General features: G+C 42.7%; 1 protein-coding gene across 1 annotated transcript; it reads left to right on the forward strand.

Moving 5' to 3' along the window:
* The first annotated feature begins 9,054 nt into the window (after positions 1-9,054).
* On the forward strand, positions 9,055-18,456 carry rergla (RERG/RAS-like a). The gene is made up of 5 exons (XM_043713495.2): positions 9,055-9,467; positions 9,655-9,711; positions 11,387-11,460; positions 12,995-13,143; positions 17,459-18,456. The coding sequence occupies exons 1-5, from the start codon at positions 9,416-9,418 to the stop codon at positions 17,727-17,729; spliced, it is 603 nt and encodes a 200-aa protein (XP_043569430.1). The 5' UTR covers positions 9,055-9,415; the 3' UTR covers positions 17,730-18,456.
* The last annotated feature ends 8,046 nt before the right edge of the window (positions 18,457-26,502 follow it).

Genomic DNA, 26,502 nt, shown 5'->3' on the forward strand with positions numbered 1-26,502 from the left:
CTGTCCCTGTTGAAGTCTGTCCCTGTTGAAGTCTGTCCCTGTTGAAGTCTGTCCCTGTTAAGTCTGTCCCTGTTAAAGTCTGTCCCTGTTAAGTCTGTCCCTGTTAAGTCTGTCCCTGTTAAGTCTGTCCCTGTTGAAGTCTGTCCCTGTTGAAGTCTGTCCCTGTTGAAGGCTGTCCCTGTTGAAGGCTGTCCCTGTTGAAGGCTGTCCCTGTTGAAGTCTGTCCCTCTTGAAGTCTGTCCCTGTTGAAGTCTGTCCCTGTTAAGCCTGTCTCTGTTGAAGGCTGTCCCTGTTGAAGTCTGTCCCTGTTGAAGTCTGTCCCTGTTGAAGTCTGTCCCTGTTGAAGTCTGTCCCTGTTGAAGTCTGTCCCTGTTGAAGTCTGTCCCTGTTAAGTCTGTCCCTGTTGAAGTCTGTCTCTGTTTAAGGCTGTCGCTGTTAAGTCTGTCCCCTGTTGAAGGCTGTTCCTATTGAAGTCTGTCCCTGTTAAGTCTGTCCCTGTTGAAGTCTGTCCCTGTTGAAGTCTGTCCCTGTTGAAGTCTGTCCCTGTTAAGTCTGTCCCTGTTGAAGTCTGTCTCTGTTTAAGGCTGTCCCTGTTAAAGTCTGTCCCTGTTGAAGTCTGTCCCTGTTAAGTCTGTCCTTGTTAATTCTGTCCCTGTTGAAGTCTGTCCCTGTTGAAGGCTGTCCCTGTTGAAGTCTGTCCCTGTTGAAGTCTGTCCCTGTTGAAGGCTGTTTCTATTGAAGTCTGTCCCTGTTGAAGTCTGTCCCTGTTGAAGTCTGTCCCTGTTAAGTCTGTCCCTGTTAAAGTCTGTCCCTGTTAAAGTCTGTCCCTGTTGAAGTCTGTCCCTGTTAAGTCTGTCCCTGTTAAGTCTGTCCCTGTTAAAGTCTGTCCCTGTTGAAGTCTGTCCCTGTTAAGTCTGTCCCTGTTAAGTCTGTCCCTGTTAAGTCTGTCCCTGTTAAGTCTGTCCCTGTTAAGTCTGTCCCTGTTGAAGGCTGTCCCTGTTGAAGGCTGTCCCTGTTGAAGGCTGTCCCTGTTGAAGGCTTTCCCTGTTGAAGGCTTTCCCTGTTGAAGGCTGTCCCTGTTGAAGGCTGTCCCTGTTTAAGTCTGTCCCTGTTGAAGTCTGTCCCTGTTAAGTCTGTCCCTGTTAAGTCTGTCCCTGTTAAGTCTGTCCCTGTTAAGTCTGTCCCTGTTAAGTCTGTCCCTGTTGAAGGCTGTCCCTGTTGAAGGCTGTCCCTGTTGAAGTCTGTCCTTGTTAATTCTGTCCCTGTTGAAGTCTGTCCCTGTTGAAGGCTGTCCCTGTTGAAGTCTGTCCCTGTTGAAGTCTGTCCCTGTTGAAGGCTGTTTCTATTGAAGTCTGTCCCTGTTGAAGTCTGTCCCTGTTGAAGTCTGTCCCTGTTAAGTCTGTCCCTGTTAAAGTCTGTCCCTGTTAAAGTCTGTCCCTGTTGAAGTCTGTCCCTGTTAAGTCTGTCCCTGTTAAGTCTGTCCCTGTTAAAGTCTGTCCCTGTTGAAGTCTGTCCCTGTTAAGTCTGTCCCTGTTAAGTCTGTCCCTGTTAAGTCTGTCCCTGTTAAGTCTGTCCCTGTTAAGTCTGTCCCTGTTGAAGTCTGTCCCTGTTGAAGGCTGTCCCTGTTGAAGGCTGTCCCTGTTGAAGGCTTTCCCTGTTGAAGGCTTTCCCTGTTGAAGGCTGTCCCTGTTGAAGGCTGTCCCTGTTTAAGTCTGTCCCTGTTGAAGTCTGTCCCTGTTAAGTCTGTCCCTGTTAAGTCTGTCCCTGTTAAGTCTGTCCCTGTTAAGTCTGTCCCTGTTAAGTCTGTCCCTGTTAAGTCTGTCCCTGTTGAAGGCTGTCCCTGTTGAAGGCTGTCCCTGTTGAAGTCTGTCCCTGTTGAAGTCTGTTTCTATTGAAGTCTGTCCCTGTTAAGTCTGTCCCTGTTGAAGTCTGTCCCTGTTGAAGTCTGTCCCTGTTGAAGTCTGTCCCTGTTAAGTCTGTCCTGTTGAAGTCTGTCCCTGTTAAGTCTGTCCTGTTGAAGTCTGTCCCTGTTGAAGTCTGTCCCTGTTAAGTCTGTCCTGTTGAAGTCTGTCCCTGTTGAAGTCTGTCTCTGTTGAAGTCTGTCCCTGTTGAAGTCTGTCCTGTTGAAGTCTGTCCCTGTTGAAGTCTGTCCCTGTTAAGTCTGTCCCTGTTGAAGTCTGTCTCTGTTAATTCTGTCCCTGTTAAGTATATCCTGTTGAAGGCTGTTCCTGTTGAAGGCTGTCCCTGTTGAAGCCTGTCCCTGTTGAAGTCTGTCCTGTTGAAGTCTGTCCCTGTTAAGTCTGTCCCTGTTGAAGTCTGTCCCTGTTAAGTCTGTCCCTGTTGAAGTCTGTCTCTGTTAATTCTGTCCCTGTTAAGTCTGTCCTGTTGAAGTCTGTCCCTGCTAAGTCTGTTCCTGTTAAGTCTGTCCCAGTTGAAGGCTGTCCCTGTTAAGTCTGTCCTGTTGAAGTCTGTCCCTGTTAAGTCTGTCCTGTTGAAGTCTGTCTCTGTTAATTCTGTCCCTGTTAAGTCTGTCCCTGTTGAAGTCTGTCCCTGTTAAGTATATCCTGTTGATGTCTGTCCCTGTTGAAGTCTGTCTCTGTTAATTCTGTCCCTGTTAAGTCTGTCCCTGTTGAAGTCTGTCCCTGTTGAAGTCTGTCCCTGCTAAGTCTGTTCCTGTTAAGTCTGTCCCTGTTGAAGTCTGTCCCTGTTGAAGTCTGTCCCTGTTGAAGTCTGTCTCTGTTATTTCTGTCCCTGTTAAGTCTGTCCTGTTGAAGTCTGTCTCTGTTAATTCTGTCCCTGTTAAGTCTGTCCCTGTTGAAGTCTGTCCCTGTTGAAGTCTGTCCCTGCTAAGTCTGTCCCTGTTAAGTCTGTCCCTGTTGAAGTCTGTCCCTGTTGAAGTCTGTCCCTGTTGAAGTCTGTCCCTGTTGAAGTCTGTCCCTGTTGAAGTCTGTCCTGTTGAAGTCTGTCCCTGTTGAAGTCTGTCCCTGTTAAATCTGTCCCTGTTGAAGTCTGTCTCTGTTAATTCTGTGTCTGTTAAGTATATCCTGTTGAAGGCTGTTCCTGTTGAAGGCTGTCCCTGTTGAAGTCTGTCCCTGTTGAAGTCTGTTCTGTTGAAGTCTGTCCCTGTTAAGTCTGTCCCTGTTAAGTCTGTCCCTGTTAAGTCTGTCCCTGTTAAGTCTGTCCCTGTTAAGTCTGTCCCTGTTGAAGTCTGTCCCTGTTAAGTCTGTCCCTGTTAAGTCTGTCCCTGTTAAGTCTGTCCCTGTTAAGTCTGTCCCTGTTAAGTCTGTCCCTGTTAAGTCTGTCCCTGTTGAAGTCTGTCTCTGTTAATTCTGTCCCTGTTAAGTATATCCTGTTGAAGGCTGTTCCTGTTAAAGGCTGTCTCTGTTAATTCTGTCCCTGTTAAGTCTGTCCTGTTGAAGTCTGTCCCTGCTAAGTCTGTTCCTGTTAAGTCTGTCCCTGTTGATGTCTGTCCCAGTTGAAGGCTGTCCCTGTTAAGTCTGTCCTGTTGAAGTCTGTCCCTGTTAAGTCTGTCCTGTTGAAGTCTGTCTCTGTTAATTCTGTCCCTGTTAAGTCTGTCCCTGTTGAAGTCTGTCCCTGTTGAAGTCTGTCCCTGTTGAAGTCTGTCCCTGTTAAGTCTGTCCTGTTGAAGTCTGTCCCTGCTAAGTCTGTCCCTGTTAAGTCTGTCCCTGTTAAGTCTGTCCCTGTTAAGTCTGTCCCTGTTGAAGTCTGTCTCTGTTAATTCTGTCCCTGTTAAGTATATCCTGTTGAAGGCTGTTCCTGTTAAAGGCTGTCTCTGTTAATTCTGTCCCTGTTAAGTCTGTCCTGTTGAAGTCTGTCTCTGTTAATTCTGTCCCTGTTAAGTCTGTCCCTGTTGAAGTCTGTCCCTGTTGAAGTCTGTCCTGTTGAAGTCTGTCCCTGCTAAGTCTGTCCCTGCTAAGTCTGTTCCTGTTAAGCCTGTCCCTGTTGAAGTCTGTCCCAGTTGAAGGCTGTCCCTGTTAAGTCTGTCCAGTTGAAGTCTGTCCCTGTTAAGTCTGTCCTGTTGAAGGCTGTCCCTGTTAAGTCTGTCCTGTTGAAGTCTGTCCTGTTGAAGTCTGTCCCTGTTGAAGTCTGTCCCTGTTAAGTCTGTCCCTGTTAAGTCTGTCCCTGTTGAAGTCTGTCTCTGTTAATTCTGTCCCTGTTAATTCTGTCCCTGTTGAAGTCTGTCCCTGTTGATGGCTATCCCTGTTGAAGTCTGTCCCTGTTGAAGTCTGTCCCTGTTGAAGGCTGTTTCTATTGAAGTCTGTCCCTGTTAAGTCTGTCCTGTTGAAGTCTGTCCCTGCTAAGTCTGTCCCTGCTAAGTCTGTTCCTGTTAAGCCTGTCCCTGTTGAAGTCTGTCCCAGTTGAAGGCTGTCCCTGTTAAGTCTGTCCAGTTGAAGTCTGTCCCTGTTAAGTCTGTCCCTGTTAAGTCTGTCCCTGTTAAGTCTGTCTCTGTTAAGTCTGTCCCTTTTGAAGGGTGTCCCTGTTAAGTCTGTCCCTGTTGAAGTCTGTCCCTGTTGAAATCTGTCCCTGTTGAAGTCTGTCCCTGTTAAGTCTGTCCCTGTTAAGTCTGTCCCTGTTGAAGTCTGTCTCTGTTAATTCTGTCTCTGTTAATTCTGTCCCTGTTAATTCTGTCCCTGTTAATTCTGTCCCTGTTGAAGTCTGTCCCTGTTGATGGCTATCCCTGTTGAAGTCTGTCCCTGTTGAAGTCTGTCCCTGTTGAAGTCTGTCCCTGTTGAAGGCTGTTTCTATTGAAGTCTGTCCCTGTTAAGTCTGTCCTGTTGAAGTCTGTCCCTGTTAAGTCTGTCCCTGTTAAGTCTGTCCCTGTTGAAGTCTGTCCCTGTTGAAGTCTGTCCCTGTTGAAGTCTGTCCCTGTTGAAGTCTGTCCTGTTGAAGTCTGTCCCTGTTGAAGTCTGTCCCTGTTAAGTCTGTCCCTGTTGAAGTCTGTTTCTGTTAATTCTGTCCCTGTTAAGTATATCCTGTTGAAGGCTGTTCCTGTTGAAGGCTGTCCCTGTTGAAGCCTGTCCCTGTTGAAGTCTGTCCTGTTGAAGTCTGTCCCTGTTAAGTCTGTCCCTGTTGAAGGCTGTCCCTGTTGAAGGCTGTCCCTGTTGAAGTCTGTCCCTGTTGAAGTCTGTCCCTGTTAAGTCTGTCCCTGTTGAAGTCTGTCTCTGTTTAAGGCTGTCGCTGTTAAGTCTGTCCCCTGTTGAAGGCTGTTCCTATTGAAGTCTGTCCGTGTTAAGTCTGTCCCTGTTGAAGTCTGTCCCTGTTGAAGTCTGTCCCTGTTGAAGTCTGTCCCTGTTAAGTCTGTCCCTGTTAAGTCTGTCCCTGTTAAAGTCTGTCCCTGTTAAAGTCTGTCCCTGTTGAAGTCTGTCCCTGTTAAGTCTGTCCTTGTTAATTCTGTCCCTGTTGAAGTCTGTCCCTGTTGAAGGCTGTCCCTGTTGAAGTCTGTCCCTGTTGAAGTCTGTCCCTGTTGAAGACTGTTTCTATTGAAGTCTGTCCCTGTTGAAGACTGTCCCTGTTGAAGTCTGTCCCTGTTGAAGTCTGTCCCTGTTACGTCTGTCCCTGTTGAAGTCTGTCCCTGTTAAGTCTGTCCCTGTTGAAGTCTGTCCCTGTTGAAGTCTGTCTCTGTTGAAGTCTGTCCCTGTTGAAGTCTGTCCTGTTGAAGTCTGTCCCTGTTGAAGTCTGTCCCTGTTGAAGTCTGTCCCTGTTGAAGTCTGTCCCTGTTAAGTCTGTCCCTGTTGAAGTCTGTCTCTGTTAATTCTGTCCCTGTTAAGTATATCCTGTTGAAGGCTGTTCCTGTTGAAGGCTGTTCCTGTTGAAGGCTGTTCCTGTTGAAGGCTGTTCCTGTTGAAGGCTGTTCCTGTTGAAGCCTGTCCCTGTTGAAGTCTGTCCTGTTGAAGTCTGTCCCTGTTAAGTCTGTCCCTGTTGAAGTCTGTCCCTGTTAAGTCTGTCCCTGTTGAAGTCTGTCTCTGTTAATTCTGTCCCTGTTAAGTCTGTCCTGTTGAAGTCTGTCCCTGCTAAGTCTGTTCCTGTTAAGTCTGTCCCTGTTGAAGTCTGTCCCAGTTGAAGGCTGTCCCTGTTAAGTCTGTCCTGTTGAAGTCTGTCCCTGTTAAGTCTGTCCTGTTGAAGTCTGTCTCTGTTAATTCTGTCCCTGTTAAGTCTGTCCCTGTTGAAGTCTGTCCCTGTTAAGTATATCCTGTTGAAGTCTGTCCCTGTTGAAGTCTGTCTCTGTTAATTCTGTCCCTGTTAAGTCTGTCCCTGTTGAAGTCTGTCCCTGTTGAAGTCTGTCCCTGTTGAAGTCTGTCCCTGTTGAAGTCTGTCCCTGCTAAGTCTGTTCCTGTTAAGTCTGTCCCTGTTGAAGTCTGTCCCTGTTAAGTCTGTCCCTGTTGAAGTCTGTCTCTGTTATTTCTGTCCCTGTTAAGTCTGTCCTGTTGAAGTCTGTCTCTGTTAATTCTGTCCCTGTTAAGTCTGTCCCTGTTGAAGTCTGTCCCTGTTGAAGTCTGTCCCTGCTAAGTCTGTTCCTGTTAAGTCTGTCCCTGTTGAAGTCTGTCCCTGTTGAAGTCTGTCCCTGTTGAAGTCTGTCCCTGTTGAAGTCTGTCCTGTTGAAGTCTGTCCCTGTTGAAGTCTGTCCCTGTTGAAGTCTGTCCCTGTTGAAGTCTGTCCCTGTTGAAGTCTGTCCCTGTTGAAGTCTGTCCTGTTGAAGTCTGTCCCTGTTAATTCTGTGTCTGTTAAGTATATCCTGTTGAAGGCTGTTCCTGTTGAAGGCTGTCCCTGTTGAAGTCTGTCCCTGTTGAAGTCTGTCCTGTTGAAGTCTGTCCCTGTTGAAGTCTGTCCCTGTTGAAGTCTGTCCCTGTTAAGTCTGTCCCTGTTAAGTCTGTCCCTGTTGAAGTCTGTCTCTGTTAATTCTGTCCCTGTTAAGTATATCCTGTTGAAGGCTGTTCCTGTTAAAGGCTGTCTCTGTTAATTCTGTCCCTGTTAAGTCTGTCCTGTTGAAGTCTGTCCCTGCTAAGTCTGTTCCTGTTAAGTCTGTCCCTGTTGATGTCTGTCCCAGTTGAAGGCTGTCCCTGTTAAGTCTGTCCTGTTGAAGTCTGTCCCTGTTAAGTCTGTCCTGTTGAAGTCTGTCTCTGTTAATTCTGTCCCTGTTAAGTCTGTCCCTGTTGAAGTCTGTCCCTGTTGAAGTCTGTCCCTGTTAAGTCTGTCCTGTTGAAGTCTGTCCCTGCTAAGTCTGTTCCTGTTAAGTCTGTCCCTGTTGAAGTCTGTCCCAGTTGAAGGCTGTCCCTGTTAAGTCTGTCCTGTTGAAGTCTGTCCCTGTTAAGTCTGTCCTGTTGAAGGCTGTCCCTGTTAAGTCTGTCCTGTTGAAGTCTGTCCTGTTGAAGTCTGTCCTGTTGAAGTCTGTCCCTGTTGAAGGCTGTCCCTGTTAAATCTGTCCTGTTGAAGTCTGTCCTGTTGAAAGCTGTCCCTGTTAAGTCTGTCCCTGTTGAAGTCTGTCCCTGTTAATTCTGTCCCTGTTGAAGTCTGTCCTGTTAAGTCTGTCCTGTTAAGTCTGTCCCTCTTGAAGTCTGTCCCTCTTGAAGTCTGTCCCTCTTGAAGTCTGTCCCTCTTGAAGTCTGTCCCTGTTGAAGTCTGTCCTGTTGAAGGATGTCCCTGTTAAGTCTGTCCCTGTTGAAGTCTGTCCCTGTTGAAGTCTGTCCCGTTGAAGGCTGTCCCTGTTAAGTCTGTCCTGTTGAAGTCTGTCCCTGTTAAGTCTGTCCCTGTTAAGTCTGTCCCTGTTGAAGTCTGTCCCTGTTGAAGTCTGTCCCTGTTAAGTCTGTCCCTGTTGAAGTCTGTCACTGTTGAAGTCTGTCCCTGTTAAGTCTGTCCCTGTTGAAGTCTGTCCCTGTTGAAGTCTGTCCCTGTTAAGTCTGTCCCTGTTGAAGTCTGTCCCTGTTGAAGGCTGTCCCTGTTGTAGTTTGTCGTTTATTTTCTGCATTTGAAGTTTCTCTGAGAGGGTGGCACGGAGACAGCACCTCAAGGCACTATCAAACTTGCCTTGGGTGACATTTATGGTTGTGCATAATTTAAGATTGACACTCCCAGACACAAACTCAAGGAAGTTTACAAAATGGAGCTGATCAAAAGGTTAGCTGAATAGCCAAAAAACATTTATTCCCCCATGAGTCACACACTCTAACTTAAATAGTTTATAATTCCTAAACAGGGGGAACGCCTTACATTAATCAGATAACATAAGTCCATGTTTCAATGATTTCGTTTGAGCATGTGTATGTTAAAACGTGACCAGTTTGACACTGTTAATTTGCTATAGCTGGAGTTTTGAAAAGAGTTTCAGTCACACTGAAAAATCTTTTTCAAAAAAGGCACAAATCTGCTTCAAACCTACTCAAATTCTGCCCAATGTTATTTATCTCTCAGAATGCAAAAGGTGGAAATCGCAGCTGGTCAGGCAGCATCCGTGCACAGGGAGCAAGCTAAATTTTCGAGTCGAGATGACTCTTCATCGGGGCTCTGACCGGCTGTGATTTAGTTTGTTTTCGGTAGATTCCAGCATCTGCTGTAATGTGCTCCCACTGATCTCAGGTATGCGTTTGTAATGTCAATTCCAGCCATCAGGTGGCGGTAATCCGAGGGTCAAAAAAGCGTGCGTGCATTAGCATCCAAACAGAACATTTTTACTGAAATATTAATCCAATCTCACCATTGCAACTCTGAATAGCTCACGCTATTAATGAGGGCAGCTTGAGGCCCGGTTTCCCTAGTGAACTTTTAAAAGGTGGACTCTAACTTATCTCACTGTTGTCTGTTGGGATCGTTCTCTGATGCAATTGGGAATTTTATTTGACTGTGGCATCCATTCTGCCGTATTTTCTCTGGGTGGATAAACACTGATAAGATGTTATCTTACTCCCTGTTGCATTTTTCACTTTTAAGGCTTCCTTTATCACCGCACTTTCTGACGCATTCTCAACAATTAACCTTCCCCGAGTTATTTAAGATTTGATTCTGAATTTTCCCCACACGCTTTGTTTGAATCGGCCTTCACCCAAATCCTTTGCTGCACGTGTTTTTGAATGCATTGCCACTTCTTAATGTATGGTTTAAACACTTAATTTCCGGAGTGTTGCTTAATGAATTATTTCCCGCTCCACTGGCCGGGTCCGGTGAGCAGGGGAACTCGCTGTTCCCACCTCCCGTGACAAATCTTCCAAAGGCGGATCGGGTCACACAGGCTCATTTCGCCAAAGTGACGCAAGTTGAGGTGCAACTTAAAGGAAGCGGCGGGCGGATCTGGTCTGAGCTGCAGAGGGAAAAACAGGAGCATGTTAGCAGCCTGGTCCAGAAACAGAGGCACGGTCTGACAGCGCGTCCTAACATCCAGCAGCAGCAGCAGCTCCCTGTGACAATGAATGAGATCAAATTGGCTGTGTTAGGAACTGATGGAGTTGGGAAATCCGGTACAGTGTTCAGCTTGAACATTTCACGTGTAAATTTCCAGATGGTGAAACTCAACACCATTCCTCTGTTTTTAATCTTTTGGTGTGATTTTTTTAAAAAAAAAACGTATACTCTCATAACCTCCTTTGTACTGACCAATGCAATCTGCTGATCTTTTCCTCTTTATTTTGTTCCATCTATTTGCAGCTCTGATTGTTCGGTTTCTGACCAAGCGGTTTATCGGCGAATATGCTTCCAATTCCGGTAAGATTCCAATCCTGAATTTCCGCACTGAGTTTTCTTTCTTTTTTTTTAAACTCAGAAACTGGCGATCTCCGCCGACAAAACTTGTGCAAAGTTGCTGATAGATTTATTTCCAAAATGTAGCCTCCCTCAGCCCCAGGACTTGGCCACAGCGCGGGTGCTCGCGAGCAGCGGAAAACTTGGACCATTCAGAGTTCAATGTGCGGTCAAGAGAAAAGTCGTGGACGCAAAATAATCGAAGATGCGAGCTGGTTTTCTGAGCATTTCCAGTTATATGTTCACAAAATATCTTTGCGGGCGCAACATTTTTTCTGTTTTTGTGTAAATCAATGCAACTTTATACAGATAATGATAACGTTGTACATTCTAAATTGCGAACAAGCTCCCTAATTATTAATATTACTATAATCTAGAAGGAAGGACGACTGGTGATGTTTATTTGATGAGGCTTCTTTTTACTCTTAGTTAAATCTCAATTAAAACCTTTAAAATTCTCGAGGGCGCCAAATGAATATCCAGCTGTGGTAGACATTATACTCTGTAAGAGTGCAACGTTACTATGTTACCTAAGCAGACGTGTAGCACTCATAAAGTGTGAGTTATTACTGAAGTTCATTTTGAAATCTTGCGACTAGCCTCAATATTGTTTCTTTAAAACAAGTAGAAATGCCAAGAATTGAATTTGTCTGAAAGCTTGAAATATGCTATATTTTAATTGATGCTAATAAATTCCAATACTTACTTGTCATATAAAGGCTTTCAACAGAATAAAGTATTTGACTTCCAGTGTTCTTACAGTTAAATTATGTATCTAACTCTTGAAATGGTCTCAGTTCCAAACATTTATTCAAAGAAGAGAGGATATTATTAAGCTTGAGAGAGTTCAGAGGAGATTTACCAGGATGTTCCCAAGAGTTATAAGGGAGGCAAAAATGAGGACCGCAGATGCTAGAAACCAGAGTTTAGATCAGTGATGCTGGAAACGCACAGCAGGTCAGGCAGCATCCGAGGAGCAGGAAAATCGACGTTTCGGGCAAAAGCCCTTCATCAGGAATAGAGGAATAGGTTTGAGTTATAAGGAGTGGTTGGGACTTAATTCAACTAGGCAAAAGTGAGGACTGCATGAAGCGTTTTTGCCCGAAACATCGATTTTCCTGCTCCTCGGATGCTGCCTGACCTGCTGTGCTTTTCCAGCACCACTCTAATCTTGACTGGGACTTAATTCACTAGAGTGTAGGAGGTTGAGGGGTGGCCTTATAGAGGTTTATTAAATCATGAGGGGTATAGTTAAGGTGAACGCCAGGGGTCTTTTCCCTAGAATGGGGGATTTCAAGACTGGGGGATATATTTTAAAGGTGAGGAAGATTTTACAAAGTCATGAGGGGGATTTTTTTTTTACACAGAATAGTTCGTGTGTGGAGTGGGCTTGCAGAGGAAGTGGTGGATGCGGGTACAGTTACAATGTTTAAAAGATATTTAGACAAGTACAAAAATAAATGTTTGGAGGGATATGGGCCAAGCTCAGGCAGGTGGGACTAGTTTAGTTTGGGATTATGTTCGGCATGGACTGGTTGGAGTGAAGGCTCTGTTTCCATCCTGTGTGACTCTATGACAAGTGCTCTAGCAATGCTGTGTAATACTCTGACCATAACTCCAATGGCTTTTGTTTTTACAGAGTGCATCTATAAAAAACGATTAAGCATAGATGGAAGACAAATTAATTTAGAAATATTTGACCCTTGTTCCCAAGTAAGTATTTCTTCAGAATGGGGTCTCTTGCTTAAAAAGGCATTCTCTTTAAAACACTGGCAGAGTCAGGCTCTCCCATGACATAGCGATGAGGTGTCCTCTCTGGGCACTTAGGATTCATAGTTCCTTGAAGGTGGAGCTGCAGATAATTAGGGTGTTGAAAAAGGTATTTGGTACATTCGCCTTTATTGGTCAGTGCACTGATCTCATGTTCAGGCTATACAGGACATTGGTTAGACCACTTTTGGAATACTGCATTCCGTTCTGGTCTCCCAGCTTTGGAAAAATGTTATTGAACTTAGAAGGGTTCAGAAAAGATTTACAAGAATGTTGCCAGGTTTAGAGGGTTTGAGCTACAGGGAGAGGGTGAATAGGCTGGGGCTATTTTCCCTGGAGGGTCAGAGGGTGAGAGGTGACCGAATATAAATCATGAGGGGCAAGGATAGGGTGAAGACCCATGGTCTTTTTCCCCGGGTATGGGAGTCTAAAATTAGAGGCATAGATTTAAGGTGAGAAGAGAAAGATTTAAAAGGGACCTAAGGGCAATGTTTTCATGCAAGGGGTGGTGCATGTATGGAGTCAGTCACCAGAGGAAGTGCTGGAGGCTGGTACAATTACAGCATTTAAAAGACATCTGGATGGGTGTATGAATAGGAAGGGCTTAGAGGGATATGGGGCAAGTGCTGGCAGGTGGGACTAGATTAATTTAGGATATCTGGTTGGCACAGACAAGTTGGACCGAAGGGTCTGTTTCTATGCTGTACTACTTTATGACTAGGCTCACTTTAGAAAATGTATGAATAGTTCAATGGCAATTCTACATATTGGCTTTTGATGTGATACTAAATAAAACTTAAAAAATAAAAAGACCAATGACTAAACTTGCACATAGTAATTACTTCCATGTGCAGTGTTTCCAGATGGGTATCCTAAAAGTTGTAACAGGTACTGTAACCATATAGAAAGTTAAAACAAAATTAATTTTTCAAAATGATTAAAGGCTTTGAAATGATAAATAGTGATTATTCCATTATTGACAAAAGCTGATCATCAATGGAGAAAGTAAATTAAAAGAGATATTTTCAAGCAAAGGATGGTTGGGCGTGTTCTCCATCGAAAGTGTATGAAGATTGTTTAAAGACAAATCAATAAGTGTTTGTAAAGAAATGAAGAAAAAGATATGAGACTAAGGGGTAGGGAATAAGAGCTGATTAAACCAGACAGGAGGAATGTGCACAGCACGTTCCTTTAATGTAGTAATTGCTATTAAGACATTTCTTTCATTAATGATGTTAGCAGAGATTAAAGCTTGTATTATGTCTCTTCCTAATTATGCATGCAGTTAATCATCAAAGTTTTAATCTATTTCTTTCTCAGAAAGTTGCAATTACTTCATAATACAATGTTAAGAGTGTGAGTAGATTATAATAAGGATAACTAATTGATTAATTAGATTGAGTAGGTTAAATGAAGTGCCTCAAAGCATACTTAAGATGGCCCAGTGTTTCTTTTCTAACAGTCCTTTCTCTTCCAGCGTTCTGATAGTAAATCCTCGTTGATTGATCAAGTAAACTGGGCTGATGGGTTTGTTGTGGTGTACGATATTGGTGACCGGTCCTCCTTTGTGTCTGCAAAAGCACTTATTAGACGAATCCGTGAACTAAGTAGTGAAATTTGCAAGCGGTAAGAACTCACTACCCTATTACTTGCAAACTCTGGTTACCCCTTTGATTAATGGTATTTAGATCTGCGCAGTGGATGTCTGTCTGAGTCATTTATTGTTACTTCTGTATTCTTGTTATTGTTAGATTTTCCCACCCTCTTCAGGAATGACCACCTTTTCACTGTGATTGAGTGGTGATTTTTAAAAAATGAAATAAGACATTTTTGACATGTTGCTTTCATCAGATGTTCAAGCTTGTATCTCCTTTCACACCATATAAGAAAACAAAAAATCCTATCATTACCAGAGGACATGTACAGTCCAATATCTTGCAGTTGTTGACCAGCGTCTAATCATACTTCAGTTAGAACTTCAAAAAGAGTAAAATTCAGAATGGGCGCTGTAGTCTTTTGTTCCAGTTAAATTGATTTAATGTGTGGTCCAACTGATCTAGAAATGCAGGATATTTCCATTCTATTTCAAGGATGGGATTGATGCCAGACATTAGTGCTCCATCTTTTTGAAGGAGTTATTCAACACAAACTTTAAGATTGAGGGTGTAAATTTTTCAGGGTGTGGAAGGAAACAGCAAAATATAATTACATTAATCATGGTTCATTTATTTCATGTGTGCAAATGGGACTGACTGTTTGATTAGTACTTTTCCAGCTGTACCAATATGAATGCATGAAGATAGCAGCAGGAAAGTGTAGTACAGGAAAATATTGATAATAATGTTAGATAAACACTTGCCAGACATATGTAACTATGTTCTGTTTAATTAGACTGGGACAAAATTGAAGTTTAAAAGGGGCAGTATTTTTCAAGATATCTTTGAGCTCAAATTCGGACAATGGTCAGAAGAGGCTCCATGTGATTACGCCAGTGCACAATGTTTTATCAGCAGAATGGTCTGCTGCAGTAAATTGTTTGTGTAATAAAAACAGAAAATCCTGGAATCCCTCAACAGCAGAGACTGTGAGGGGAGAAAAGTTTGTCAGAACTGCAAGATGTTAGAGATTAACAGTTTCCATGGAAATACTGAGCAGGGAAATAGTGGAGCAGAGAAAGAAGAAAGGAAATAATCTATAGAAAGCAGGAATAAAATAATAAAAAGCAAATGGAGGTAATAAGGGGACAAACATAAATTGAAAAGATGGGCCCAGCAGAAGTGTTAATAGATGTACAATGCCAAGAGAATATAGAAATGTTAATTAAAACTAAAGTTGTCAAAAATATTCGGACCAGAAGGTTATGAAGCACCCAGTAGAAAAGTGAAATGATTTTCCTTGTGTTTGGATCGTGGTTCATTGGAACTGTGTAGGACTAAAGTCAAAAGTGCCAGTGTAGAATGGATATTATTTACTTATTGTGTTATTTACTTACTGACATCCAATTACATAACTGTTATCCTTTTAGTTCACAAAAATTACAAAAGAAACAATACTGATTGACCAGAAATAAAAGCACAGACACAATTTAGTGAAATCCACACTATAGCTTGTTGTATTATGGATTTTCAGAGAAACCTTTGCAGTGAACAGTAGCACGCAAGGTCCAATTATGATGATTGCACAATCAAAAAATGATCTGTTTGGAGGATGGATCCTGTTTGGACACAAACTGTGATATTTTTGTTGAAATGTGTTTTAAAAGAGGAGTAATTACAGGTTAGCTTAGACACATGGTTGACGCAAGACAGTGAAACACATTGTAGCCTTGATTTTCTGATGTTGTTGTTAACCCAATGGCTAAAATTACACTGTTTGAAAAATCAAAGCTTTTATCTTCAATGCATTGGCTTTTGTATTTTAAATCTGGAGTTTCATGTGCAAGATTGTCACTTTTCATATCACAGACTACAAAACAAATCAATTCTCTAAATAAATAAAATGATTTGTGAGGGTCTATGCTCTGTACCAAACCTGTGGACTATAGCTATAATCTAGCTGACTGATACATTTGCATTTTAACAAGTACTAATCTTGGTAAAATATATCACCAAGTGTGTTGAGTTTACACTTATAACTCAGCATTCTAAAAACACACCAAAAATATGATTGACATTTTGTTTGCCATCTCTTAGTAATTATTTCTCTTAAATTCAGTTTATCAATTAAAAAAATAAAGTGCTGAGTCATCTCAAACGTTTCAGCAACAGTTCTTATTGTGCATTGAATCTTCTGGATAAACAGGGATTTTCCATGTACTGCAGCTTTGACCATTTGGGTGACTTGTTTGCTTCTGGAGAAATGATGAAGCCTCACTGCTAACATGCCTTGTCATTATCTAACATTTATCAGCAATTCTTAGATAATTGGTTTTATTGCTAAAATATGCTTTATTCGTAACAATCTTTATATACATACATAGATACTAAACCAGTTCTGCACAGTCTTCGCATATAGAGAAAAAGCAAAGTGTCATTTGATTTTCCCTGCAGTTGCAAAAATAGCATTGACATTTCCTACTCGTGCAGCCCACTGTTCACATACATTTGAGACAAAGAGAGAGTCTGATTACTGAGCAGACCCCCATTGTATTTTGGCCGAAAGACCTAAGACTTTTTCCCCGCCATTCCTTGGTGACAGCTGCCCTCAGCTTTATTACACGTAATCCTGGATCTTGGAACATGCAAATCTGCAACACTCTATTGAGGTCAACTGTTTGCTCTGGAAGACAGAGCAACAATATTTGGGCAGACCAAAGAGTGAATTTCACCAAGTTGATGGTCTTTGAAGCACAAGCCCAGAGGTAATAATGTTACCACAAACCATAAGACCCTTGTGTCATGTTTTTGTTAATTTCATGAAAATGGCACCCATTCTTAGGTACTAGATGATTTTTAGATATATCCAATGACATTGTGCCTTAAGTTATCCACTTTAAAAATGTTCCTAATTCCCGTAGTATTTGCTGGTTATAAAGAGTGATTACAAAGATTATTTATTTTTCATCAAAAGAAATTCTAAAATGAACAAGTCTCAGCTGAACCATTTGGTTATTACTGTAGACTTGCATTCTGTCTAAGTTTAGCCTCTCAATTTCTTTTTTCCTTTCCTTTCAGTCAGAAGAATGCTTAAAATATTTCAAATCTGGTCTGTACAAGCCAGGAAAGTATTTCACAATATTTCTTGTGAACTATTTGGCATCCAAAGTTGTAATTTCTGATTATTTGAAATGCATTTTGAAGTATGATTTAAAAGATCAGTTTTCCAATTTTATTTGCAAAGTTTTCAATTACTCAAAAAAAAGTGTAATTTGCTTAATGTGAAGAGATTATTTTACAACACAGCTATAATGTAGCACCAATTCCAGTGAACTCTGGAGATGAGGTGAAGAAGGTGCAGAAGATTTGCATTTGAGGTTTAAGGACCAGGACGTTGAGCAACCTAGGGAGCCCACCTGTTAGCAATGATGTTGCATGCTCCACAGGACAGAGCTTGTAGCTCAGTAGTATGCATAGTCAGACAGAATGTATATGTGGAAGACCAGGTCTTTAGTATCCATAGTATAACAAGCAGTTGCCGAACATCACATGGCTGTTCTTAAGATATGGAAATTGCTGTTCTGACGTGGGCTTACAGATGCAGAGCATGCACTTTAGGTCCTAGGTTCAATAGATTACTTACAGTGTGGAAACAGGCCCTTCGGCCTAACAAGTCCACACCGACTCGCCGAAGCGCAACCCACCCAGACCCATTCCCCTACATTTACCTCTTCACCTAACACTACAGGCAATTTAGCATGGCCAATTCACCTAACCTGCACATCTTTGGATTGTGGGAGGAAACCGGAGCACCCGGAGGAAACCCACGCAGACACGGGGAGGATGTGCAAACTCCACACAGAGAGTCGCCAGAGGCGGGAATTGAACCCGGGTCTCTGGCGCTGTGAGGCAGCAGTGCTAACCACCGTGCCGCCCATGGCTAGTTTATTTTCAATTCTGATGAGAAATGAATTGCAGTGGGGAGAAAGCAGCAGAGTTAGGACGAGCTGAGTTGCATTTGCAGAGATCTGACATGTACAAAATGGGCTAAATAATCTTCCTGTGCTGTAATTATTTCAGGTATACAAAATAAAATGAATTTGAAATTGCAGTGCAACTAGGTGCAATAACAATATACTATTGCACTAAGAAATCAATCTGCTTGAACTGAAGAAGCTGGGAGATTTAAACAACATGTTGTTTCAATGGCTTGTACTGATTGTAAATTACCAATTACAATGTAGAACCTGAAGTTATGGAATTGCCTTTTGGTTTCACATGTACTGGAAAGAGTTTACGACTTCAGTCACTTCCTTTATTCATTGAATTTACCTTCACTCGTACAGGGAAGTTACGTCAGTGATATTTCTAGTTGGCAACAAACAAGACCTGTGCCATGTGAGAGAGGTGAGAGAGGAGGAAGGACTGCTCTTAGCTGGGGAAAACAAATGTCACTTTTATGAACTTTCAGCGGCTGAGCACCACCAGGAAGTGGCAATAATGTTTGCAAAGGCAATCAGGAATGCAAGTGGGAGCCGCAGGAGAAGACCAAGTGGTTCAAAATCAATGGCTAAGTTAATTAATAATGTATTTGGTAAAAGAAGGAAATCTGTGTAGCATGACACAAGCTTCTTCATACTGATGTATATTGTATGCTCAATAATATCTGGTATTTCATTTTTCCCTAATCACAATTTGTATTAAAGTTAATTGATTCAGATTGACAGAGAAGGAAACCCAGAATGTTACAACCAATTGAATGTTACATTAACAGTTGAAAAGCACCCAACTTAATGGGGTAGGTCTGATGGAGTCTTCTGACACAAATCAGTGAGTAGAGAATCATTCACTCATGCTGCAAATGGGGCATATGGATTCTCTGCTCAAAAGCCTAATATTCACTCCCAACATGTAAAGCATTTGCTAGAGGTGCTAATTTGTAACCTATCTTCAAATGTAATATACTGATCCATTGTCGGTAAGTTTCTAATACATATTGGTACTTTATATCAAATAAACTACAAGTGCAATCAAATATAAAAATGTATTATATTTTGATAACTATTTAAGTGTACATCATTTCGTGGAAGATCACCAATAAATCTTAAGCTTGACACATGCAAAACCAAAACCCTTTATACTTACAACTCACATTTTTTCAAGATGAAATTTCACTTTTCTGTCACACTTGAACAATATTAGCAGCATGTGTTGGGTACATTAGTACATTTACAATGTAAAATTTATGTCACAACAGGTGTAAATATGTGAAACTTCTGTAAATCACAAATAATACTCAGATCATATTGTCCAAGTTTATGGAAATAAAGAACTTTGCCAATTCCACAGTGTATTGGTTTATTTTTCTTTTTATATTTCTATTGTTTTCAGTGTCTGTAATTAAACCTTTACACTATCAATGCGTGCAAGTAGTTTTCTTTAAATTCTACTAACTGAATTTCTGATTCATTTGAAATTGATAGATTTTGTTTTAAAATGTGCATCCTCAGGATGAAGTCCCACCCATTAGAATCACATAGTAGAAATATCCATGTGACCCTCATGATTTCCGACCATTCAAATTAACGAATGAATACTCATGACAAGATGAAGACCATGTTTGACAGAAAGCGCAGCCATGCTCCTTGTTGGTAATGTTTTCTCTTTCTTTCCACTTCTGCTTTGTTGCTTCTATTCCTATTTTGTACATTCTCATTCTTCCCCTTCTCCCATTGTCTTGAGTTGTTTATGCCTTGTTTACTTTGCTTATAATAGAGAGGATATATCTCCACCCTTTCAAAATGTTAAGTCACACCCATTCTACATTTTCTTTCACCGCTATAACAACCTCTTTGTCTTTTTCTTCAGACATCACCATCTCAGTTTTACTCTTCCTCCTCTGTCAAAAAGCATTTTCCAACACCTTTCAGTTCTGAAAAAGAGTCCTCCTGGACTTGAAGCATTAACTCTAGCTCTCTCTCCACAGAAGCTACCAGATCTGCTGAGTTTTTCCAATATTCTCTTTGTTTATTCTATTGCTTTTTTTTACACCTCTGGAATAAGTGAGACTTGAACCCATGTCTCCCAATTTGAGGGCATGGGCGCTTACTACTATGCTGCAAGACCTGTTACAGCTCTCTCCCACCTCCACCCCATTCAAACAACTTTTACTTGAGTAAGAAATCAGTCTGAGTTTTCACATAACCTGCGTGATCTTCCCAAAGGGCTTGTGGGACTTGGGATGCAGTTTGTGATGTTCCATGAGTAATCCTGGCCTGCTTTTGCCCGATTCCTTATAATAAAAGCAAAAATACTAAATGCTAGACAGTTGAAATGAACCCAAAAAATTCAAGAGAAACTCAGCAGGTCTGGCAACATCTGTGGAGAGAGAAATGCAGTTAACATTTGAAGACTGCCATGACTATTCTGAAGAAAAGTCAGACTGGACTCAAAGCATCAGTTCTGTTCTTTTCACAAAAGTTGCTGTCGTGATTGGAACAAGGTCAGCCAGGTGGATGTCATAGAATGAGTTCCCTGATTGAGGTTCCCTGGGTCCAATCAGGGAGTACTGGCTGACAGCTTTAAGCAGGAGTGTTCACTCTAGGAGCTAGCTGGGTCAGTGTCGTTTACATGTAAATAAAGCATGACTTGGTGATGAGATACTGGCCTTCGTGGAGTTATTTCAGTGATGACAAGAGGAAAACACGCCCTTGAAGAGATTTGCTTGCAACAGTCGCCTTGGAGTTGGGGTGAGCATTTTGGGAATCATGCAGGCTTTTGGGAAAGTTGATTCATTCAATCCTGCCATCGCAGACTGGGCCCAGTATATGGAAAGAATTTTTTTTTTCCAGACAATTGACTCTGGGGCAGATTTAAAGCAACGAGTAATTGTTGTTATCCCAAGCCTCCTTTAATTCTGAGATGCCATTGTTTTTACTCAGCAATTCAAGAACCAGGAGAATCCGTGATGGAATCTTTGACTAGGTTAAGATGGCTGGCAGAGGCCTGTAATTTTGGTTTATCCCTTAACGAGATGCTTAGAGACCAGTTGGTATGTGAGATTAATGGTGTAACCATACAGAAGCGCACACTAGCTGAAGCCCAACTGGATTTCAAACAGGCGCTACAACTGGCTTTATCATTGGAAAATGCAGCAAGTGGAGCATATGAGTTACAGGGTTTTCCGATGTAAGTGGACTCCCTCGTCAGTCTGACTGAACTTGGAGAACACCACTTGACTGAAGACAGTTGCATAGCCTCATTCAGAACATGTCCTCAACAGATGGACTCAAGGTCAACCCACAGCAAAACCCCCAAACAACGCCAAGCCTGGAACTGAGAAATAAGAAAGGGATGATCACCTTATTGGGATTGTATTATAGACCCCCTAAAACTCAGCGGGAAATTGAGAAACAAATTTGTTGGGAGATCTAAGTTATCTGTAAGAATAATAGGGTGATTATGGTAGGGGATTTTAACTTTCCAAACATAGACTGGGACTGCCATAATGTTAAGTGTGTACAAGAACATTTTCTGAGTCAGTATGTGGATGTACCTACTAAAGGAGGTGTAAAACTTGACCTACTCTTGGGAAATAGGGTAGGGCAGGTGACTGAGGTGTCAGTGGGGGAGCGCTTTGGGGCCAGCGACCATAATTCTATTCGTTTTAAAATAGTAATGGAAAAGGATAGACCAGATCTAAAAGTTGAAGTTCTAAATTGGAGCAAAGCTAATTTTGACGGTATTAGGCAAGAACATTCAAAAGCTGATTGGGGGCAGAGGTTCGCAGGTAAAAGTATAGCTGGAAAATGGGAAGCCTTCAGAAATGAGATAACGAGAGTCTAGAGACAGTATACTCCTGTTAGGTAGAAAGGAAAGGATAGTAGGTGTAGGGAATGCTGGATGACTAGAGAAATTGAGAGTTTGGTTAAGAAATGGAAGTATATGTCAGGTACAGACAGGATCAAGTGAATCCTCAGAAGAGTATCATGAGGGCAAAAAGGAGATATGAGATAGCTTTGGCAAATTGGGTTAAGGAGAATTTAATTTTTTTACAAATACATTAAGGACAAAAGGGTGACTAGGGAGTGAATAAGGCCCCTCAAAGATCAGCAAGGCAGCCTTTGTGTGGAGCCACAGGAGGTGGGGGAGATACTAAGTGAGTATTTTGCATCAGTATTTACTGTGGAAAAGGACATGGAAGATATTGAATGGAGAGAAATAGATGGTGACATCTTGAAAAATGTCCATTTACAGAGGAGGATGTGCTGGATGCCTTGAAATGCAGAAAGGTGGATAAATCCCCGGGACCTGATCAAGTATACCCTAGACCTCTGTGGGAAGCTAGCGAAGTGATTACTAAGCCCCTTGCTGAGATATTTGTATCCTCGATAGTCACAGGTGAGGTGCCGGAAGACTGGAGGTTGGCTAACATGGTGCCACTAGTTAAGAAAGGTGGTAATGACAAGCCAGGCAACTATAGACCGGTGAGCCTGATGTCAGTGGTAGACAAGGTGTTGGAGGGAATCCTGAGGGACGGGATGTACATGTATTTGGAAAGTCAAAGACTGATTAGGGATTAATATGTGTGTGGGAAATCATGTCTCATTAACTTGATTGAGTGTTTTTGAAGAAGTAACAAAGAGGTTTGATTAGGGCAGAGTAGTGGACGTGATCTATCTGGACTTCAGTAAGGCGTTTGACAAGGTTCCCTATGGGAGACTGGTAAGCAAGGTTAGATCTCATGGAATATAGGGAAAACTAGCCATTTGGATACAGAACTGGCTCAAAGGTAGAAGACCGAAGGTGGTGCTGGAGAGTTGTTTTTCAGACTGGAGGCCTGTGACCAGTGGAGTGCTACAAGGATTGGTGCTGGGTCCTCTACTTTTTGTCATTTATGTAAATTATTTGGATGTGAACATAGGAATTAGTGAATTTGCAGATGACACCAAAATTGGAGGTATAGTGGACAGCAAAGAAGATTACCTCAGAGTACAACAGGATCTTGATCAGATGGGCCAGTGGGCTGAGGAGTGGCAGAAGGAGTTTAATTTCAATAAATGCAAAATGTTGCATTTTGGGAAAGCAAATCTTAGCAGGATTTATACACTAATGGTAAAGTCCTATGGAGTGTTGTTTAACAAAGAGACCTTGAAATGCAGATTCATAGCTCCTTGAAAGTAGAGTCGGAGGTAGTGAAGAATGCATTTGGTATGCTTTCCTTTATTGGTCAGAGTATTGACTACAGCAGTTGGGAGGTCATGTTGCAGCTGTACAGTATGCTGGTTAAGGACACTTTTGGAGTATTGCATGCAATTAGGGTTGTGAAACTTGAAAGGGTTCAGAAAAGGTTTTCAAGGATGTTGGCAGGGTTGGAGGATTTGAGCTCCTGGGAGAGGTCAAATAGGCTGGGGCTGTTTGCTGTGGAGCATCAGAGGCTGAGGGGTGACCTTATAGAGGTGTATCCATAAAAGGCATGAATAGGACAAATAGACAAAGTATTTTCCCTGGGTGGGGGAGGCCAGAACTAGACCACATAAGTTTAGGGTGAGAAGGGAAAGATATAAGAGAGATCTAAGGGGCAACTTTTTCACACAGAAGTTGGTGCGTGTGTGGAATGAGCTGCCAGAGGAAGTGGTGGAGGCTGGTATAATTACGGCATTTAAAAGGCAACCAGCTTAGTATATAAAATAGGAAGGGTTTGGAGGGATATGGGCCAGGTGCTGGCAAGTGGGACTAGATTAGTTTGGGATATCTGGTCAGCATAAATGAGTTGGACTGAAGGGTCTGTTTCCATGCTGTACATTTCTATGGCTCAGCCAAACAGTTAAATTGTCTCAAGGATCTGGACCGGCAAGTAATTGTAATTGCTGCTGGAATGTGGACTCAACGACAGCAAAGGAGTCCCTCTAGGACTGAATTGCATAAGAGAACTCATGGTATCCAGGAGAGTGCACATCCTGGAAAGTCTGCCTACAGTCGATTTGGAACAGTTAAATTGCTTAGCAATATCAAATAAGAACCATCCAAAATAAACATCTAGTTATATGGTCACCCAGCTCTAAAGCATATGAATACTGGCGCGGCTGTATCAGTGATTGCAGAACCAACCATTAAGAAAATTCTCTCTGGACTCCAAACTTTACGTTAGTGTATGGCCTCAGCCAGGCTGAGAAACGATGTTGAGAACCTTTACAGATTAAGAATACACCGTCGGTTCCAATCTCTTATGAGAAGCAGCTGGTTCAGTTACCACTGCTCGTAGTAAAAATCTCAGGGCCCAAGCTTGATGGGACAGAATTGGTTAAGAAAGATTCACCTTGATTGGCTCAACATTTTTTAATTAGAAAATGGCTGCCTGAGTGAAGTCCTAATTAAAGATGCAGAAGGTTTACAGGGGGGTCTCGGGACTGTCATAGGGGCCAAGGCCACTGTGAATGTTGACCAAAAGCAATTCCATGATTCTGCAAGGCCTGCCCAGTGCCATTTGCCTTACAGGCAAAAGTAGAGGCAGAAATCAGAAGGCTGCAAAGTGAAGGAATCATCCAACCAGTCCAGTTTGCAGAATGGGCAGCACTGGTCTTACTGACAGGTTGGTACAGCTTTGTCGCAATTTAAAACAAACGGTGAACCACTTCCCACAGCTGGATAAACCCAGCGTAGAGAATTTATACGCAAAACTGGCAGGTGTGTGGGACTGTCTGACTGAAGGTGAACACGAACCACGTGTACTTGCAATTGTGGTTAGGCGTAAGCTCAATTAATAACTAGGAGAGTTTGTACCGATATATGACACTGCTACTTGGGGTATCGTCAGCTTGTGCTATTTTTCAACAGATGATGGAGAACATTTTACAAGTCTACTCAAGATCGCCGTTTATCTGGATGGCATGCTGATAACCAGGAAGATCAATAAAGAGCATTTGGAGAATAGGTATAGTGCTTAAATATTTCTCCAAGGCTGGGGTACAACGTAAGAGTGAAAAACATGTGTTCCAGGCATCCCAAGTGACCTACCTGAGCTACAGAGTCTACAAGACCAGGTTACACCCGTTGGAAGAGAAAGTGAGGGAGATCAAAGTGCCCCGACTCCCATATCCGTACTGGAGCTTAGGGCTTTCCTTGAGTTGGTGAATTATGACAGAAAATTCGTATATAACCTGGCCTCTCTTTTGGTACCCTTACATTTTCTGTTGAACAAAGGGGCAGCCTTGGACATAGTCTTGTAGCCAAGATGTAGCCTTTAGGGATGTGAAGAAGCAGCTATCATTGTCTAAGGTGTGAGAACACTACAATCCCAAGCTGACATGTGATGCCTCCCCATGCGGTATCAGGGTGGTGTTGGCTCACTGGTGGCTCAGCATAGAGGAACGTCCAATAGTATACGCTTCCCGGACTTTTGCTATTGCTGAATGAAGGTATGCCCAGGTAGAGAATAAAGGTTTGGCTATCATCGTTGGTGTGAGAATGATTCACCAATACCTTTACGGATGTAAATTTGTAATAGTAATGGACCACAAATCTCTCCTAGGGGTAATTTAAGTGTACAGGGCCGTGCCACCCATAGCTTCAGGTAGAATTCAGTGGTGGGTTCTCATTCTGACTGTGTACAATTACAAGTTGGAACACGGTCCAGGAAGCCAAGTGGCAAATGTGATGCCTTGAGCTGCCTCCCATTGGCAGATGCTCCACCAGTGATGCTGCTACTGGAAGAGTCCATTCTGGTTTTAAACTTTCTGGACACCCTTCCAGTTCCTGTTGACAATATCAGACTGTGGATGCAAAAGGATTCAGTCCTGGAAAAACTAAAACAGCTGCTCTTAATCATTGTGATGACCATTGAAAGTGGTCGGTCGTGCATAGAGTTAATTCGTCAAACACAGGGATGACGATTGGAATGTAGCATGCACCTTTAGCAAAACACAGACTCCCTAAGCTGTTGGTTACAGATAATGGGCCATGATTTACCAGCGAATTATTCAAGTATTCCCTCAAGTCGAATGCCATTCGACATGAAGGACAGCTCCAAAATTGTCCACATCCAATGCTTTGGCAGAAGAAGCATTGCAAACTCTAAAGATACAGCTGGCTTCAAGATACAGCCACCAGCTTCACAAGATACCAAACTGCCTCATTCCTGTTTGATTATAGAGCTTCCCCTTATGCAACTATGGGGATAGCTCCAGCAGAGTTGCTAATGGGGAGAAGATACTGCACGAGGTTAAATTGTTTGTTCCAGGGCCTTGTCGATTGGGAGGGTAAAATGGCATCAGAATGCAAATTCCGGACTCCTGTAAGCAAGAGCGGCAGTTTGCTTATGGTGTTGAACCCACTGAAAGGGCCCCCACTTCCATCCCACCCTCCCTGACTTTTATTGAGCTGACGCCTAGGACTATCCGTGGTCCACTATCCAGACTGTACTGAAGTGGACCGTTGGCCGTGGACACTGCTAGCTGGTGACTGACCATGGCCGAGCCCTTGAACTGGTATTGGAAGACGCCCTTGACGTTTTGCACCTTGAGGCCCTGACTGAAGACTGTCTCCCTTGACTTTTATACTTTGAGAGGGGGCCATTTGATTGAGGCACGTACACTGTATTTACCATATATGCTGCCAGCACATGGTGTAGGTGAGACCTTGATGTAGCATGATGCTGTATAGCAACATGTCTACCCCCTTGGCTGATCAGTGCTGTCAACCATGACCAGCTGCCTAGCATTCTGTGTACACTCAAAGGCAGGACATGACAGAAATACTAAGATCCTCAAAACTCGAGGTGAGTGTCAAAGGCAAAACTCGAGGTGAGTGTCAAAGGTTAGGGATGCTGTGAGCATCCAAGTATATGTAAAATGATTGGGTATTCAGAGAGTGAGCAGGGAGCCTGAGATGCCCCTTGGTCCAGTCTGTGAGATGAAGGTTAGTCCCAATGTATAAAGTGCCCTTGCAGCAGCAGCATTGCAGTGGAAGGTGCTGGTGTGTTCCAAAGTGCAACCTGGAAATGCAGAACTGTTTTTGTAAGTGGGTCAAAGATGTGCCTATGATGATGCAGCAAGGCTTGAACATGTTGGCTGAAGACTTGGGTTGACCTGACGTGTGTGAAGCCTCCATCCATAGAGGGTGTCCTGGGATGTTGGGGTCAAGTGTCCAAGACGGAGATCTGTAGGAGCAAGCTGCAAGCTGGAGAACCAGGCATTTGCTCTGACTTTAGGGTGAGGAAATCTCGGTGTGTGTATGAGTTCAAGACCTTGTGAATTGTTGAGTTAGGATTAGGTGGAATTGAGGGTGATAATGAGGATTATCCAGCCATTAACTTTCCTCTTGCCACTCTCCAGTTAGAATCCAATTTTAACATCCAGGACTCGGTTGGAAAATGAGATGTCAGTTTCGACAT

This window comes from Chiloscyllium plagiosum, unplaced genomic scaffold (genome assembly GCF_037043375.1).
Source record: "Chiloscyllium plagiosum isolate Xiang-an unplaced genomic scaffold, Cpla_swu_hap1 HiC_scaffold_23, whole genome shotgun sequence".
NCBI classification, from domain to species: Eukaryota; Metazoa; Chordata; class Chondrichthyes; order Orectolobiformes; family Hemiscylliidae; genus Chiloscyllium; species Chiloscyllium plagiosum.

Coding starts and splice junctions, on each gene's coding strand:
- rergla (XM_043713495.2), top strand. CDS start 9,416: ATGAATGAGATCAAATTGGCTGTGTTAGGAACTGATGGAGTTGGGAAA. Junction 11,461..12,994: donor TATTTGACCCTTGTTCCCAA/GTAAGTATTTCT, acceptor TTTCTCTTCCAG/CGTTCTGATAGTAAATCCTC. Junction 13,144..17,458: donor AGTAGTGAAATTTGCAAGCG/GTAAGAACTCAC, acceptor TCACTCGTACAG/GGAAGTTACGTCAGTGATAT.